Source organism: Orcinus orca, chromosome 1, assembly GCF_937001465.1.
Source record: "Orcinus orca chromosome 1, mOrcOrc1.1, whole genome shotgun sequence".
In the NCBI taxonomy this organism is placed as follows: Eukaryota; Metazoa; Chordata; class Mammalia; order Artiodactyla; family Delphinidae; genus Orcinus; species Orcinus orca.
Genome location: NC_064559.1, coordinates 116631511 through 116649362, shown reverse-complemented (window position 1 = coordinate 116649362; position 17852 = coordinate 116631511). Strand labels below are relative to the sequence as shown.

The following is a 17852-nucleotide window of genomic DNA, read 5'->3' as shown; positions in this document are numbered from 1 at the left end:
CAGACAATGTAATTGTCTACATAGAAAATCCTAAGGAACCTACAAAAAACTCATGGAACTAAAATGTGAGTTTAGAAAGGTTACAGGATACAAGGTCAACAGAAAAAAATCGTATTTCTACATACTAACAATTGTCAAAAGGAAACTTAAATTTTAAATTATATAATTTATAATGGCTCCCCCCCAATTAAATTCTCGGGAATAAATCTACCAAAACATGTACATGATCTGTATGCTTAAAACTTCAAATGCTGATGAAAGAAATCAAAGACCTAAATTAATGGAGGGGCATGCCATGTTTATGGATTGGAAAATGCAACAGGGAAATGATGTCAGTTTTGCCTAAATTGATCTGTAGATTTAATGCAATTCTAATCAAAATCCCAGCAGAATTTTTTGAAGATATGGACAACCTGATTTTAAAATTTATTTTGAAAGGCAAAGGAGCTAGAATAGCTAAAACAATTTTGAAGAAGATGACTAAAGTTGGAGGAATTATATCACCCTATTTTAAGATTTACTTTAAAGCTACAGTTTCCAACACAGTGTGGTACTGGCAAAGGCATAGATACATAGATTAGACAGACAGTCCAGAAATAGACTCACACAAATATGGCCAACTGATTTTTTTACAAAAGTGCAAAAGCAATTAAATGGAGAATGAATAGTCTTTTCAAAAAATGTTGTTAGAACATTTGGACGTCTACATGCCAAGAAAGAGAGAGAGGAGAAGGAGGGAGGAAGGAAGGAAGGAAGAAATAAGGAACCTTGACCTAAATTTCATACCTTATACAAAATTAACTCAAAAATATCTAAATGGAAAGCATAAACTATAAACATTTAGGATAGAACATAGGAGAAAATACATGTGACCTAGGGTTAGGCAAAGAGTTCTCAGACATGATGCCAAAATCATGATTCATTTTTAAAAAAAGATGAATTAGACTTCACAAAAGTGTAAAATTTTGCTCTGCAAAAGACACTTAAAAGAACGAAAAGACAAACTATAGACTGGAGAAAATATTAGCAAATCACATATCCAACAAAGGACTTGCATTCAGAGTATATAAAGAATTCTCAGAACTCAATTGTAAGAAACAACCCAACTAAAAAATGGGCAAAGGACTTGAACAGACACTTCACCAAAGAACATACACAGATGGCAAATAAGCACATACACAACGTTCAACATCGTTAGCTATTGGTGATGCAAATTAAAATGGCAATAAGGTACCACCACTTACCTTTTAGAATGGCTAAAAAAATTCTGACAGTACCAAGGTCTGGAGAAGATGCAAAGCACCTGGAATACATTGTTGGTGAGAAAGCAAAACGATAAGCCCACTCTGGAAAACAGTTTGGTAGTTTCATATAAAGTTAGACATATAATCTAGAAATCCTACTTCTTGGTATTTATCCTAGAAATAAAGACTTACTTCACTCAAAAACCTGTACAAAAAATGTTTTTTTTTAACAGCTCTACTCATAATAGTAAAAAAATAAAATGGAAATAACCCAAATGTATTTTGACAGGTGAATAAACAGTGATGGATCATATTTTGTAATAGGATGGAATACTACACACACAGGGGTTCAATTTTATATGCCATTTTAATTTTGTTTTTAAGGAATAGATTTGAGACAAATGAGGAAGAGTGTTAAAATTTAACAAGGCTGGTTGGTGGGTGTGTGGATTTTGCTGTGTTATTCTGATTCTTTTCTGCTTGTGTTGTATTCTATATGCATATGGTTGTCGACATCGGTAATGAGTAGATTATTTCATATTTGTGTAGTGTGGGCATTTACATACCTCACACCACTTAAGCCTCATGATCACTTTATGAAATAAGGACAGAAATTATTATCCCTATTCCATAGAAAAGGAATCTGAAGTGGATTGGGGACTCAGTAGTTCCTTGTTTAGCCTAGATTTGCATGGAAGTCCACTGGAGAAGTTCCCTTCAAGCCCAGGTGACTTGACCCCAGTCACTCCCCCCACCCCAACCTTGGAAGGCACTTATTTAGTGGGGGAACGAATTGTATTAATAATAGCTAAATGTTCAAAAACCAGTCATCCTGAAGTACCAGAAGGGGCCTCCAGGAATGATTCCCAGGCGATGGATACACATTTACAAGTCAATTCTTAGGAGGTGAAGGCAGGTTCTTTGGCTACCTCCCACTGGTTCACTCAGTGACCTTGGGCAAATCACTTAACCTTTCACTACTTATATTTACACTCCGGTAAACCGAATGTGTAATATTCCTCATTACTCATTCAGGCTCCTGCGGAACACATCTTGAAAATTAGGGACCGATTTACGGTGGATCATATGCAACAACGTCAACTTTTCAACACAAAGTACATCTTCTAAGCCAACCCCCCGCCCCCGCCATTCCTCAAAGAATATTTTCACTCTCATTTAAATGGCGAGGGCTATTTTAAAGGAGATTGAGTTTATACTTTTAAATGATCCATAACTTTTAAATCACTAACGTAAGAATGCTTTTGGTGTTAACAAATTAAAGCAACGCCTAACTAGACAGAACAATAAGTCAGTTACATTCTATTGCCCATTTCGTCTGTACTGGCTCTTGAAGATTTTGGAAGCAAGCAGTTTGTTAACCGTAAGTTTTAGAACTTTATTTCAGCCCTGATAATGCCTTTATGAAAATCCTTTAGGTTCTGAGTATTATGGTGTGAAAGAAGAAAAAACGGCACAGAGCAGCTCCAAATCCAGGAAAATTGGTAAACATAAACTAGGAGCCGATGATTGCCAGCGCTCCAGGCTGGTTCCCGACTTTGGCTACGGGTCGGGGCAGCTGTGATGTCTCGCTTGGGACTGGCCCTGGAGGCTCCTGGCAAGGAACCTGAGCCCCCTCGCGGCCGAACTGCCCGCAGAGGCCACAGGTCCCTTTAAGGCATCCTGCGGGCAGGGACCCGGGAGCTAAGGGGGCGGGAGGAGGGTTCTCAAGCGCACGCCACGTGACTCTATTGCCAAGTTCGTTCGCGAGTTTGACAGAAGTTTGAATTGGACTCGGGGGTTTTCTGCAGCCGGCGGGGTAGAGCGGCGGCCGCGGCCTCGGCGAGCGTGAGCAGCAGCGCCCCCGCGACCCACCCAGCCAGACTGGATCCCGGGCCGCCGACGGCCGCTCGCGCTTCGGTACAGCTCGCTTCCCCCGCCGCGGGTCAGCAGCCCCGAGCCCCACCGCGGTCCCCGCGGACCGCGCGCGCGCCCCAGCCCCGCCGCGCCAGCATGTCCTCGACGGAGAGCTCCAGTCGCACGGCGGACAAGTCGCCGCGCCAGCAGGTACTCCCTGCACGCCCCTGGGGCTCTCTCGCCGCCCCTTCTCCACCTGGGTGTCGGGCCGACCCTTATTCTGCCCTCTCTCTCGGGTGTGAGTGGGAGGAAGAGGGCCAGCGCTTTCCTGGGTCCCCCACCGCCCTGACCCCGAGCCCTGTCTCCGCAGGTGGACCGCCTGCTCGTGGGGCTGCGCTGGAGGCGGCTGGAGGAGCCGCTGGGCTTCATCAAAGTTCTCCAGTGGGTGAGTCGCTGCCCTAGACGAGGGCTATTTCGGGAGCCTGGGCTGTGACGCTGACCCGAGCAATGTGGCCGAAGTGGGGGGCGGGGAGGTGCTGAGGCCGGTCCCGAAGGAAGGGTGGGGGGCGGTGACAGGTGGGCGGGGGAGGGGCGGGTTGGGGCTGCTTCTCCAGCACTTGGTGGCAGGAGGGTGAGGAACGAAGCACGCGGAGTCCCGGATTCGGTCCTTCTATGTGCAAGGAGTCTTTGCCCAGGGCGCTCACATTTCACCCAGGCGAGAGGACCCGGGTGTAACCTTTCCAGAACTCTGATCCTGCACATACCACTCCTCGGTGGCGGGAGGGGCGAAGAGGACAAGTGGGAATGAGGAAAGCTGAAGAGGGCAGAGGACGGAAGGAGGCAGGCGATGGAAACCATCCTGTCTCCAAACCCACCAGGACCTGACTGATCCTGGAGGTGGATTCATGGGACAGGGTCCTGGCTGGCAGCTGTTCTGTTGAGGTCACTAGAGTAATCTGTGTTCCTGTAACTGCGTGAGGGAGTGGATGAATGAATGAATGGAGTTCATGGCTCTAGGATTACATAAAAGAAAAAATAGTAAGACAGAATAAAAATCAGCCAAAATGTGGCTTGTAGAATAAGATAGAATATTGAGCTAGAAGGCTGGGGCCCTGGGTTCTAGACCTGGACCTGCCTTTTCTACTTACTTGACCCTGGACAATTCTCTTCTTTGGACTTCAGTTTCCATATTAATCAAATGTTCAGACCATCCCTAGGGTCCCTTTCTGCTCTAAATGGGTTGGCATGCTAGAACATTGCCCTTGGGTTAGACTTATCCTGTGACCTTGAAGAAATCATTTGCCCAGGGTCTCAGTTTCCCCTGCAGTGGTATAGGGGAAATACCATCTTCTCCTGCCTCACTGGTACTTTGAGACATTAGCATGTTCTCTGTCCTTCGTGGTGCCCAAGGCCTCCTGGGTATAAATTAGGAATGTGGACAGGTGCAGTCGCTCTTTCAAATCATAAAGACTTTTCGAGAGCAGTTATTGCACTGTCACAGAAGAGATTTAAGTTAGACAATCCACACACCAAATGGTGTGTGAAAAACTTAATTAATGTGCTTTCAGCACAGAATTCAGCTAGGGAATAAGTTACCATTAATACTGAGCAGGATTGAGTTCTAAGGGGCTTTTAACTCATTGGAGACAGGAGTTAGCACTGTGTCGCTGATTCTTAAATCATCCTTTGGACGAGAATCATCAGATCTGGAATTCGGGGGCAATAGTGCATTTGGGGTTACCTCTGGATATCTGAGACCCTGACTGGGGCTACAGGCCAGCATGCGGAGCTCCCAAGTACAAACTCTGGGACCTGTTGGGGACTTTCCACTCTCTCTACTGCCTCAAGAGCGGTTGGAACTACTGCTGACTGAGCTCTTTCACCTCCCCCCCACTTCCGTGCCATGAGCCACCACTTGAGTACTTGAGGGGGCCGTAGAAGAATGATATTAAGACTCTGTGTGTCTACCATCCAGAACTAGGGATCCATTATGAGTGGTCCAGAGGAGCAGAACCAGAAATGTAAGGTACAATTTTATCATTAAACTAGACAAATGGATCTAAGGGAAATTTGAGAAAGGCTGTCAAGGGATGAGGGAAACAATGAGGTTGTTAGACCATGGAATCATCCTCCATGGGAGGGATTCTGAAAAGCTTCCTTCTTTAACCTTTCTACCCTTTTCCCAACCCTCCCCCAACCAATACCCACAACATTTCTATAAGGCTGCACAAAGCAATGCCTAGTCTCCTCCCACAGTCAGTTCTGATCCCTAAGAATTAAGACCTGTTTGACTTTTTTTTTTTTTTTTTTTTTTTGCCGTACGCGGGCCTCTCACTGTTATGACCTCTCCCGTTGCGGAGCACAGGCTCTGGACGCGCAGGCTCAGCGGCCATGGCTCACAGGCCCAGCCGCTCTGCGGCACGTGGGATCTTCCCGGACCGGGGCACGAACCCGTGTCTCCTGCATCGGCAGGCGGACTCTCAACCACTGCGCCACCAGGGAAGCCCCCTGTTTGACTTGTTAAGATCCTCAGCTTCTTAGAGAGGAAGTTATGCCTTTCTCTCGTAATACTCAATCCAAGAGTCCAGGGCTAGGCTCTGCACTCAGCCTTCATTCGAAGGGTAGCATCATAAAGAGACATGATTTGCTTTTACTGCCATCCTAGTAGCCTGAATTCAGAGTGAGTGTCACTTGCTCTGAGTCTCTGCAGGTGAACACAGGAACCAGCACCAGGAACCAGCACCAAAATGACAGTGAAAATGTCGTCTGGGACTTTTTGCATATTTCCTGCTCGGAGGGATCAAATACTCCGGTCTGGAAAAGGGGGGAAAAACCACAGACGAACCTGAAGTTATTGTAATGATAATTGAAAACTTTGTTGTCGCTATTACAAAAAGCAAAGGTTTTACTGGAATCCTGGTGAGATAAAAGTAATGTTATTCTTTTATTAGTGAGGAGCTTAGCTTGGGGTATCTCCTTAAAATTTAAAGATTAACTAATCTCACCTCAATTGCAGTTCTGGGGTCTCACTAAGTCTACACTAAGCTAGGAAAATAACATAGGCATATACCAATTATTGGAGAACTAGTTTTTCTCTGCTTTCTAGCTATGGAACCTAGGGTAAGTGATGAAATCTTCATGGGTCTCAGTTTCTTATCTGTAGATGAGGGTAAGATCTATCTCATGAGCTCACTGGGAGGATTACAGGAGCTAATATCTGTAAAGCATTGGAGCATTCAGGAAGACCATGGTGAGCCTGGCAGTCCAGGAGGTATTCAGCAAGTGTTTGTTCCCAAACCTCTCCTTCTCCCTAACTTTCCCCCTTATGCAGACTGTCAGCTAGACTTGTCCTTTGGTGAGATTATTCAGATGTCACTGCCAAATCCTCACTTTGAGGGTAAGGTACGAATCTCCTGGATTACTCAGTTACTGTATCGATAATGTCACGTTACCTTTAACTTGTGCCCTTGATCAGTAGTTCACCTTTGAGGTGCCAAGGTCACTTATTTGGCCCTGGGGTCTCTGTAATGAAAATAAGGTATTTCTGTAAATGTGGGGAGTTCGAAAGTACACCATCAGAGTCCATAAAAACCAGTGAGATGATTGTGGGAATAGGATTTGGGGGAGAACTTGTCTTTCTTGTGCCCTGCACTAAGTGGAAATGTTAGTGTTCTCAGGACTGACAAAGGATTATCACCAAAAAGCAAGTCAGCACCAAAGTGGAGCCTCATCCTTAAAGTAGCAAGGTTATTCTGACATCTTTCCAAAAGAGATGCAGAGGGCTTCCCTGGTGGCGCAGTGGTTAAGAATCCGCCTGCCAATGCAGGGGACACGGGTTCGAGCCCTGGTCCAGGAAGATCCCACATGCCGTGGAGCAACTAAGCCCGTGCGCCACAACTACTGAGCCTTCTCTCTAGAGCCCATGTACCACAACTGCTGAAGCCCGCGTGCCTAGAGCCTGTGCTCCACAACAAGAGAAGCCACTACAATGAGAAGCCCGTGCACCGCAACAAAGAGTAGTCCTGCAACTAGAGAAAGCCCGGGCACAGCAACAAAGACCCAATGCAGCCAAAAATAAAATAAATAAATTTATTTAAAAAAAAGAGAGAGATGCAGAGGGAGGAGGGGAAGGGGGAAGAGGAAGAGGAGGAGGAGGAAGAGGGGTAGGAGGGTGGCAGTGTATGACCACTGCTGTTCCCAGCAATGCAGGTCCATGAGGAGGAAGGCTGGTTGGTACCAGAGCTCTGGAGTTGCCCCTTGTCTTAGGGTCTCCATGTCTTTGTGGCTCCTGTTCTTTATGACCAGCTTGTTTGGCTCAGAGCCTTGTGCTTGGTGACAGGGGTGGTTTCTGTTCTTCCCCACTCTTCCCTGTGGCTCAGTCACCTGGCACAGTTAAGGAAGAAAGCATATCTGATACAGAAAGGTAGAGGAGGCTGGGAAAGCGTGTCTTTCTCTGCTCCTGCATCCCAGGTGCAGAGCTACTTCCTCTCTCTTTGCAATCCTCCCTGCACACGGTAGAGATCTTTTTCAGCCTTTATAACTCTGTGATGCAGGGTTCTGTTTTGGTTTTTATTTGAGCATGACTCTCTCCTTTCTGGATGCAAACTCTTGAGAGCAGGCACCAGGTCTTATTCAACTTAGATTCTGCAGCACCTGGCACAAAGTAGATGCTCGATAACTCTTTGTTGATTAATGAATGGGTGATGTAGAAAGAGCACAGAACCGGGAATCAGGAGTTGTGAATTCTAAGCCTGGCTCTCACATTGGCTAAATGTGACTTTGGGGAAGTCACTTAATCTTTTGGGACTTCAGTTTCCACCTCTATGAAATGAGACTATTGTGCTTGATAATCTCTGAGATCCTTTTTGCTCTGTGAACCTGTGAGATTTTGCTGAGATTCCTCCATCCGTTCACTTGCATAGCCAACTGTCATCTGTTATCTGACACCATCTGACTGTGTTATGTTCAAATTTAATCATATATTCTGGTTAATAAAGTTATATAAGGTGTTTAGAGGCTCCTGACTTTCAAAGAATCAGAATAGAAGAGAATACAGTTAATACTAAAGTTACTATGGGTATATTTTGCCCAGAGAGGAATCGTAAAGGAGGGTTCAGGATTTTCAGAACCTCAAGGTTGTCATCTGGCCATAGCAGAACTTCCCGCAATGATGGAAAAGCTCTATAATCTGTGTTGTCCAGTATGGAACCTGCTAGTCACATGTGCCTAGGGAGCACTTGAAATGTGGCCAGTGTGTCTGAGCAACTGAATTTTAAGTGTTATTTAATTTTAATGAATTTAAATGTAAATAGCCACACTTGGCTAGTGGCTACCATTGTGGATAGTGCAGCTCTATAGTAGGCGCTCCATGAAGACAGAGGGTTTTTTTCTCTTTTGTTCACTAATAAATCATATCGCCTAGAACAATGCCTGGTACATAGTAGATGCTCAGTAAATGACATCTTTCTGTAAATGGTCAGGAGTGCCAGTCAAGAGAGTGCTAGTAAAAAGCAGGCTCCATAACTAACTGTTCATTGCCCCAAGTTAGGAGTACCTACTTTTGGGGGGAACCTATTACAGAGTCATTCACTGGCTAACTGCCAACAGTAAACATATATCCAACTGTCTGCCCTTCCCAGAATGTAACGCCTTAATTGTGTCCAGTTCTGGGCACCAGAAGCTAAGAGGAACAAAGAAACTTCCAAGAGGAATCAGAGAACTGACAAGAAACAGAGCTGACAAGATTGGAGAATTCTTACGAGGACGAGCTAGAGAAGTTCCACTGTTATGCCAGGGAGGCAAATTGGAGTATGTAAAGGATAATGATGCAGAGGCTTTGAGTAACTTCTCTCCAGGCCTGTCAAGAAGATGAGCAAACAGGGCTCTATTGCAGCCTCTGTAATGTAAGTCAGATCAGGAGGTTAAGCAGGCATTGGAGAGAGGTTATACTGTCTCCTTTCCTGGACGATTTTTAAGATGGAGACAATTGTCATTTGTTTGAACTAAACCTCCTAGAAACAGAGAGGTACCCATTATGACCTTTAGAGAGGGGTCAGTGGCTCCAGCATGAAGAAGATCTGCCAGGTCAGGCGATGCAAGGTGGGGCAATGGCACCGGACACCACCCAGGGACAGAGCGCAGCTGCTGGCAAGCCCAGCCAAGGGCACACTGATAGCGTTACCCTCGGAGAGTGAGAGAATCATAGAGTTGGAAAAGGCCTTTGGATTACCTGCTCCAAACTCCTCATTTTACAGAGGAGGAAACTGAGACTCAGAGAGCAGAATGACTTATTAGAGGTCACCCTGCCAGTTAGTGACAGGGCCAGGACCAGGACCTGGATTTCCAGACTCCTGATCCAGGGCTCTTCACTCCACAATACTATCAAGCATTAGCAAAATAATGTGAACACAACTCTATTCTATAAACACTGGATGCAGGACTGGGATGTGAATTAGCTGTCTTCTAGGTGCTTAATATCCAAGATACCAAATCGCAAAGAAACGTACAAAAAGTGAAAAATTAACAGAATAAGCTCACTGCTTAATACAAATGATTATATTGTGCACAAGCCAATGGTAAGTGCACAGGAAATGAGCCCTGAACAGATAATGTGGGACGATCAGAGACTCCAATTTCTCACCTCCTTCTAACCAAAGTGTGTATCCTCAGAAAGAAATTAGAAAATCATAGGATGAGGGAATTTCATGTCATTCAAGGCAGGAGGTTTAGTAAAATGTGATGAAAGGTGAAGAGGAAAACAATTCATGTGATCTGAAACGCCTCTGGTTCTTAACACTGAGAAATGGCAGCAGCAACGGATTATAAAGGGAAACACCACTGGGGAAAAAGCAGAGGCTGATAAGGCAAGTTGAGGATACTTTTCTCTGGGCTTGAGCCAGGACTGCCATCATCAACCCAGCCAGCACAGTTGCCAAAGGAAAGGTGCCTTTGGGGGAGAGGAGTTAGCTGGCAGTACACAGCAGCCGGGCCCCTGCCCCCTTGGCCCCTCGGAAGGCTTGGCGGAGGTTGTCCCCTCTAGCTATACCTCCACTGAGGCAGGAAGCCATTGGAAGTTAGCAAGAAGGTAATGGCAAGATTCATTGATGGCTTCAAAGGAGAAATGGAAAGAATTCCATGCACTCCTGATCTAGATTGGTGCAGGGAAATCTATTTCTAGGGTGCCTCTCCCTTGCGGAGGAAATTCAGGTCCAACTTTGAGATAGAAGTTTCCAAAGCCTAAATTGCTTTGTGTTAGTCATCATCTTAAGGAGGCTACCTGTGGTCTCCAGTGTCACATCCGATGGGGAGACCTGGAAACTGCCCATTTCTCCCTCTTCATCTCCCTCCCAGGTACCAGTCAAAGTCAACCTTATTCATTTGGCTATTTGGTCCAGCACGCTGTGCAGTGAACACAGCACCCTGAGGCTGGGAGACCAAAGGAAGCCATGGGTCCCTGGCCCGGAGGGACTTGATTAAAGGGACTCCTGGCCCTCCCCCCGCCCCCATATCTGCACCGGCTGAGAGTCAGAGGGTGGTTCTGAAGTGATAGACCTTGGCCAGCTGAGACCTTCTGACTCTCAGAGGGGCTTCACTCTCCCTCAGCTCTTTGCTATTTTCGCCTTCGGGTCCTGCGGCTCCTACAGTGGGGAAACAGGAGCAACGGTTCACTGCAACAACGAAGCCAAGGACGTGAGCACCATCCTTGTTTCGTTCGGCTATCCCTTCAGGTGAGCAGGAGTTGATTCTGACCCCGCATAGCCTCTCTCATTGGATTGGCAGGACCTGCTTGGTCTCTTTCTCCTCCAGAAACCTAAAGACCTTTTGTTGGGTGCCACTCCAGTTTCAGATAGAATTACAAGGCTCAGGTCCTTCCTGCCCTTTAGGAATTTCAGACACACTGGCCAGAGAAAAATATAAGGGAAACTCAAATAGATCCCTGTTATAATAATGTTGCAGTCCATGGATAACCAATAGCAGGTAACAACAGCTCTTACAGAAAGAACCTATGCAGTGTGGGGTGGAGGCTTCTCGACCCTCAGCAGCCTCCTCCCTGCCTTGAAGGTAAGGAAGCTTGTCAATACTCAGATCCTGAAGAGCTGATGGGGGATGCTCACCAGTACCACCAGAATACGAGGGGGTATACCTTGGCCGGGAGGTAGAAGACAATACTCTTTCCTGAGTGTTTGGGAGCTTAGAGAAGGGAGAGCCCAAGTGTTCAGAGGGGAATGGGGACAGCGCTCAGCTTTTCAGAAATTTCTAGTAGCAGCAGCCAAGTTAGATTAGCTGTCTCTTGTTCATAATAGGGTATTTGTTTTTCTCTCTTGATTTTGTCCAGTGTGGTCTCATTGGGGGACCTAAATAAAGCCTGAGAATGGGTGATTCCAATCTTAACTTGGCCACTGTGGACCTGTGCTTTCCCAGGGACAGAATGAAGCTGATTTCCCTGGTGGTTTGGCTACCAGAAATAGATGAACTATATATACTGTGGTTACAATCTAAAGGGTCGTGGAGATACTTGGAAATACAGGGTCACCGTATCTGGGCAGGGTGGATGAGTGTGGGGTGGTGGCTGAGAGGGAGGTAGAGTTTGACCAGAATTCCAGGAAAATTCCTGTTCTGACTGCAAGGTTCCCTCCAGAAACTTTCCTCCCTATCTGCCCCTTTCTTGGTTCTGTAAGAGTCCTTGGGTGAGAACTAGTGCAGGACTGCTCCTGGGGCAGGGGAAGCCCACTGCCTCCACAGGGAGAGGATCGCCCTGAGCTCAGGGTGGGCTCCGTGCCACCTGCAGGTTGAACCGGGTCCAGTATGAGATGCCCCTCTGCGACGATGAATCCACCTCCAAGACCATGCATCTCATGGGGGACTTCTCTGCCCCCGCCGAGTTCTTCGTGACCCTGGGCATCTTTTCCTTCTTCTACACCATAGCTGCACTCGTCCTCTACCTGCGTTTCCACAACATCTACACGGAGAACAGGCGCTTCCCCCTGGTGGTGAGTGGGCACAGCCAGGAGGGATGGGGTGGAGGCACTGAGGAGACATACGTTTCCGGGCTGAGGACAAACATGGTGGCTTTCCTGGGTCCCTGACACTCGGATGTGAACCTCCTCAATTTCCCTGCCAGCTCTTTGCTGCTGGTCCCTTCGGGTGCTGGGGCTGCCACAGGTCCTCGGGCCAGTGGAAGGCCCATGTCCCAGGACTCTGCGTCTACCAGCCTCCCATCGCTTGCTCTACTCAAAGTAGGCACAATAGCTTCAAGAAGCAGGCGCTGAAGTCTGATTGCTTGGGTTCAAATCCCAGCACTGTCCCTTACTAGCTGTGTGCTCTTGACAATTTCCTTAACCTCTCTAACTCTCAGTTTCCTCAACTATAAAATGGGAATAAAATAATAACTATCTAATAGTGTTTTGGAAAGATAAAGTGAACGTGCATGTAAAATACCTGGTGTATAGTTAGCCTCCATAAGTGCTAGCTATTATCAATATTATTTCCCCTTTACTTTCTCCCTATCCCAGGCATGCAAGGTGGAAAGGGTGCCTTAGGGGACCCCTTTTATCTCCTGCAGTCTGCCCTCACTCTGCCACCACTTGTAACTGAGCAGTGGTGATCAAAGGAAAGGCTGGGCGTGGGGAGAGTGTCAAGTTTAGGCCACGTGGGTTTAGGGATGACACTGACCAACAGATGCCTGGGCACATTGTTACCTGACCTCAGTTCTGAGGGCATGGGCAGGGGTAGCCCTGGCTGGCGGGATTCTCTTGGTGGCAGATTCCCTAGGATGATCTGAGTTCCCTGAAACTCTAGGTGTTGGGTAGGATAGGAAGAGGCAGCTGTCCTGGGACCCTAATATCCCAGTGCCTTATGGCAAGACGAAAAGAAGTACAGAATCATGGGGGCCTTTCTGATTGTATTTCCTGTCCCTCTGCTCCTCCCAGGACTTCTGTGTGACTGTCTCCTTCACCTTTTTCTGGCTGGTAGCTGCAGCTGCCTGGGGCAAGGGCCTGACTGACGTCAAGGGGGCCACACGACCATCCAGCCTGACAGCAGCCATGTCTGTGTGCCATGGAGAGGAGGCGGTGTGCAGTGCCGGGGCCACGCCCTCCATGGGACTGGCCAACATCTCCGTGGTGAGACCTGTGGCCACTGAAGGGGTCTGGGGAAGGCAGCACACTCCCAGCTGCCCAGGCCTGTCACAGCAGGGTCTGAGAGGGACAGAGAGGGTGTCTTCACAGCTGCCCTCCCCGGCACTGGCAGCCAGTGCTTCCGCTGCACCTAATGCTGGCTGCTGGCCCCTGGCTGACCCTGAGGGACATTTGGGCAGGGGGAACCCAAGAGCCACTCAGCCTCCTGTGCCTTCCTCCTTCCGCCCTCTGCCTCCCATTTCCCTCTCTTCTCCCCACCTCCAGGCGTGCTCTTTGTGACTGCCTCTCCCTCCTCCTGCCTCTTTACAGTCTGTGTGAATGTACACACATGAGCAGGTGGAGGGGGAGCCTAGGGCTGTGACGGGGCTCAAAGCGGGGGAGGGGGGGCAGACCCAGAGTGGGTGAGAAGGGGCTTATTGTCACTCAGGCCTCCAGGCTGGAAAAGGTCTTTGGGCAGTGGTGGGTCTAGCTGGTATGCATGTATTTGGCCACCCCAGCTGTTAGAACATTGAAACATCTCCATATTAGTTGGTAAGTAGCTGAGCTTTGCAAATGCCCTCCTGTCAGCCCAGCCGCCTCAGCCCTGCCCTGAAAATGGCCTGAACCTTCCCCGGACCCAGCAACTGAAAGGTTTAATGGCTGGCACACCAGGGAGCCTTCTAGACCTTGCTGGAACCCTGCTGATAGGTGTTAGCCCCACAGCCTTTTACTGTAAAAATGTTCACACATTCAGCGAAGTTGAAAGACTTTTACAATGAACAGCCACGCACTCATCAGCTAGACTGTACCATTAACATTTTACTAGACTTGCTTTGTCCTGTATCTATCTGCCTCTCTTCATCTATCGGTCCATCTTATTTTTAATGCATTTCAAAGTTTATTGCAGACATCACTACACTTCCCCCTAAATACTCCCTGCTGATAGGTTTTTAAATATTTTGAATAAATATTTGGATAGAGCTGGCTGGGTCGCTACCCTAGGGAAGGAGCACCTTGGACAGCTCTGGCCCCACCCACCCTGACAAGGCCTTCGGAAAACGGCCTGCGGACGCTGTGGGAAGTGCCACTAGAGCCCTTGCTCCTTGCTGTGCTTTGCACGGTGCTCCACTCCAGGAGCCAGGTTCTCCTAGCGACCAAGCCACAACTTGGGTGCATGCTGTGGACAGAGTTAGACACTTTCACCAGAGAATCCCTTAGTGGGTGGTGGCCTTAAACCCTGACTCTACATCCAGTTCTCTTTTAGTCTTTCTAGCCCTCTGCACCTCCCCCTCCCCCCAACACACAGGTACTCCCCCTCCCTGTTCCCAGGATGCCCTCCTATTCTCATAAGCCACCCTCCCCCTGATGTCTTTGCAGCTCTTTGGCTTTATCAGCTTCTTCCTGTGGGCCGGGAACTGTTGGTTTGTGTTCAAGGAGACCCCGTGGCACGGGCAGGGCCAGGACCAGGGCCAGGGCGCCGGCCAGGAGAGCGCAGCTGAGCAGGGAGCGGTGGAGAAGCAGTAAGCGGCCCCCACCCGGCTACTCCCGAACAGGACAGCGCCTCTTCAACCGCCTCTGGCTTCCAGGACCTCCCTCCTCTTCCTCCCCCAACTCCCCTCCCCCATTATTCTGGGCTCTGAACTTTGAGACGTCTTCACTGGATGGGCAGGCATCAGCTGTCGGAAACCTGGGCAGCCCTCCCAGTGGCTTCCTATCCCTCCTCTTGCTGGAGCCCCAGATGGCAGGAGCTCAGTGCTTCTTATCTACTGCCTGGACCCAGGCATCTTACTTGGGGTCTTACGTGTACCCTCACAGCCTTTGAGAACCAGCCTCTGCTACAGGCAAAGGTTGGGGTCAGGAGACCTGAGACTGGTTCCTAGCTGCCACTTCTATCAGTCTGTCCAGCGTCAATAAAAGTGGGGGGAGGGAAAATTGGCTGGCAGCCTTCTCCCTGCCCCCTTGCATGGAGGGCCCACCAGTGGTTTAGTGACCCCTCTTCAATGGCTGTCACCAAGGCCCCGTGTCTGCGCTGACCTCCAATCCGCCTGAGCTCAGTATGCTCCCCACCCTCTCCTCTGGCCTCTGTTTGCCCACAGAGCCCATCACGTGGGAACCCAGGAGGCGGACTAGCCTAGAAAACAGCCTTTCAGAGGGTCCCAAGTAGGCTGAGACTTGGTGGGGAGCAGAAAAATTGCAACTGAGTTGCAACTTAAAGAAACAGAAGCCAGAAAACTTGCTGGGGAATCAGTTTTTTTTTTAATTCCCTTAGTCCTTCCACCCCTCCAGGCTGGGGCACTTCCACCAACACTCTAAACTCATACTTGCCCTAGAAACTCCTTACCTTCCTCCCTGTCCTCCTACTTGGGCTTGGTCTCACACTTGGGACACAAGATGAGGGGTCTAGGAGCATCTCCATTTCAGCCCTCCCCGCCTCCCACCTCTCTGTTCCTCTCCCTTCCCCAGCCTCTTGGGTCTGAGGCATTCAAGATCCTTTTCAAAGTCTGTCCAGGCCTTCCTTTCATTCCTGTAGGGCCAGATAGGGGCTCTGAAAGGGTAATAAAGGACCATCATGAGTCTAAGTTGCCCCAGAGCCCCAGGACATGGATGGATGGGCCCATTTCTTCCTCACTCTCTGCTCGTTTTTTTCCCGCCCTGCTCCTTCTCTGGCCCGTTTCATACTTCCCCTTCTCACCTTTACGAAAGAACATGCCCTCTCCCTTTGCCCGCCATTCCTCCCCTGCTTCCGCATCTGTTCCAAGCTCTGTCCCCCCTACACACCCACCCCAGTCCAGGGCAGGCTGATGCTCTTGGTGCTTCTTCACTTCGGGACCCAGTTCCATATTTGTCTTTGGTGTGTCTCCCCTTCCTGACACCTCCTCAGTCCCTCTGCGGACCCCAGGGCCCAAGAGTCAGTGCTGACTGGATAAGGGCCATCTGTCTCCCATCCAGCTCAAAACATTTCAGTCTGCCCTGGCCATAGGGCTGCCCAGGGAAGAAGGAAGAAGGCAGAATCCAGCCATTTTCCAATCCAGTGCCAATTAGCCCAGATGTCATCCCAAAGGTAAATGTGCCCCGTGCCAGTCTCTCCTCAGGACTGAGTCAACCCCTCCAACCTCCTCACCTTCCTCAGCACCCTCCATTGTAATGTGTGCATTACTGGGGTACCTAGGCGGCAGGACCTTTGACTTCGGGCCAATCATTTCTTCTTTGGGTCCGTTTCCCCACTTGACAGGGGAGTGTGAGGTTTACATCTTCAAATGCTCCAGAGTCCTTCAGTGAAAAATTAGGTGTTTTGTTTTGTTTTTTAGATTTGGGGGAAGGCATTTGAGGAGGGAAGGTAGAAGATGGGGATAAGGGTGTTTCTAAGTCTGAACCTCTCTGTCCTGAGCTGTCCCCATGATTACTCAAGGACAAGGGGAGACAGTTTTGCCTACAGCTCTAGAGACACAGAGAACAAAGGGATGACCTTCAGTTTTCTTCAAGCTGGCCCCTGTGAGGGTCTGTGAGCAGCTTCTACTGGAACTCTGTTTGGATTCTGTGTACGTATTTGTAATTTATCTGAAATGTGATGGATAAAGTGTTCTCATTTGGGGGCCTAAGTTACTAATTGGCCCTTCAGCTAGGGAAAGGGGGTGGGTGGGTATGCACTCCTGCCAAGGACTCCTAGCCCAGAACTCTCCCTAGAGCAGAGAAGGCTCTTTCTCCTCTTCAAGAGGCTGGCTTGTTCTCAGCCTGAAGAGCCTTGATTTAGGCTATGGCCTCTCTCTCCATAGCCACCCTAAGAGGAAAGGCTACTTCACCTCATTACCTTCAGAGGGCTGGGCTGGGTCAAATGCTGAGTGCGCGGCTGTCCTCATAGGACTCATGTCCCCTCCAACTAGGGCTGGCATCGCCACTTTGCCTAGTGGGTCCTGAGGTAGAAGGTGCTGGTTTCTCCAGTTGCCACAGGAGGCCAACAGGCAGGGCACTTGCCCTTTGCCCTAGTAAACTCTGACCCTGCCAGGGTGCCCACCTAGGACCTTTCCTGAACATGAGTTCCCTCCACTATCATGGTCATAGGTATCCTTCTTCTGGGATTGAAGATCAGTGGTGGGGGGAGAATGTTGCATGTTGTTTTCTGGTGCTTGTTATTATACATTTGAATAAACAGTGCTTCAAGCATTTGCCATGAAGGAGCCAAGAACGTAGCCCTTCTGGGGACCTTTTTCCTCCTCCTCCCCTTGCTTTAAGTTCTTGGACAAATATCAGCACTTCCGCCAAAACATCATTCCGCTCCTCTCCACTCTGCACTCCCAGCGATTAGAGTCTGCAGGCTGAGGAGCTGTTCCTGGCGGACCCCAGTCTGGCAACATCTCCTCTTCTGGTGGCACCAATTAGTCCAAAGTAACTGAGACTCATTAGTAAATTTAGAGCAAACTCAGAAGGCGAGAGATATTGGCTTCCACAATGCTGTTTCCACTTACTCTCCTACCATCTGTGACCTAGACAGGCTTCCTGTCAGGAGTTGAGGGCCACGTGCTTTGCCCTTTTAACTATAAAGGTTCTTGCTGAACAGACTTGCACCTCTATGCCCCTTCTGACAAACAGTCCCAGGCTACATTTACATTCCCTAGAAAAATACACTTGGGCACAATATTAC

General features: G+C 48.6%; 1 protein-coding gene across 1 annotated transcript; it reads left to right on the top strand.

Annotated features, from left to right (window-relative positions):
• The first annotated feature begins 2672 nt into the window (after positions 1-2672).
• On the top strand, positions 2673-17381 carry SYPL2 (synaptophysin like 2). The gene is made up of 6 exons (XM_049709447.1): positions 2673-3308; positions 3469-3543; positions 10701-10825; positions 11887-12088; positions 13028-13219; positions 14591-17381. The coding sequence occupies exons 1-6, from the start codon at positions 3255-3257 to the stop codon at positions 14735-14737; spliced, it is 795 nt and encodes a 264-aa protein (XP_049565404.1). The 5' UTR covers positions 2673-3254; the 3' UTR covers positions 14738-17381.
• The last annotated feature ends 471 nt before the right edge of the window (positions 17382-17852 follow it).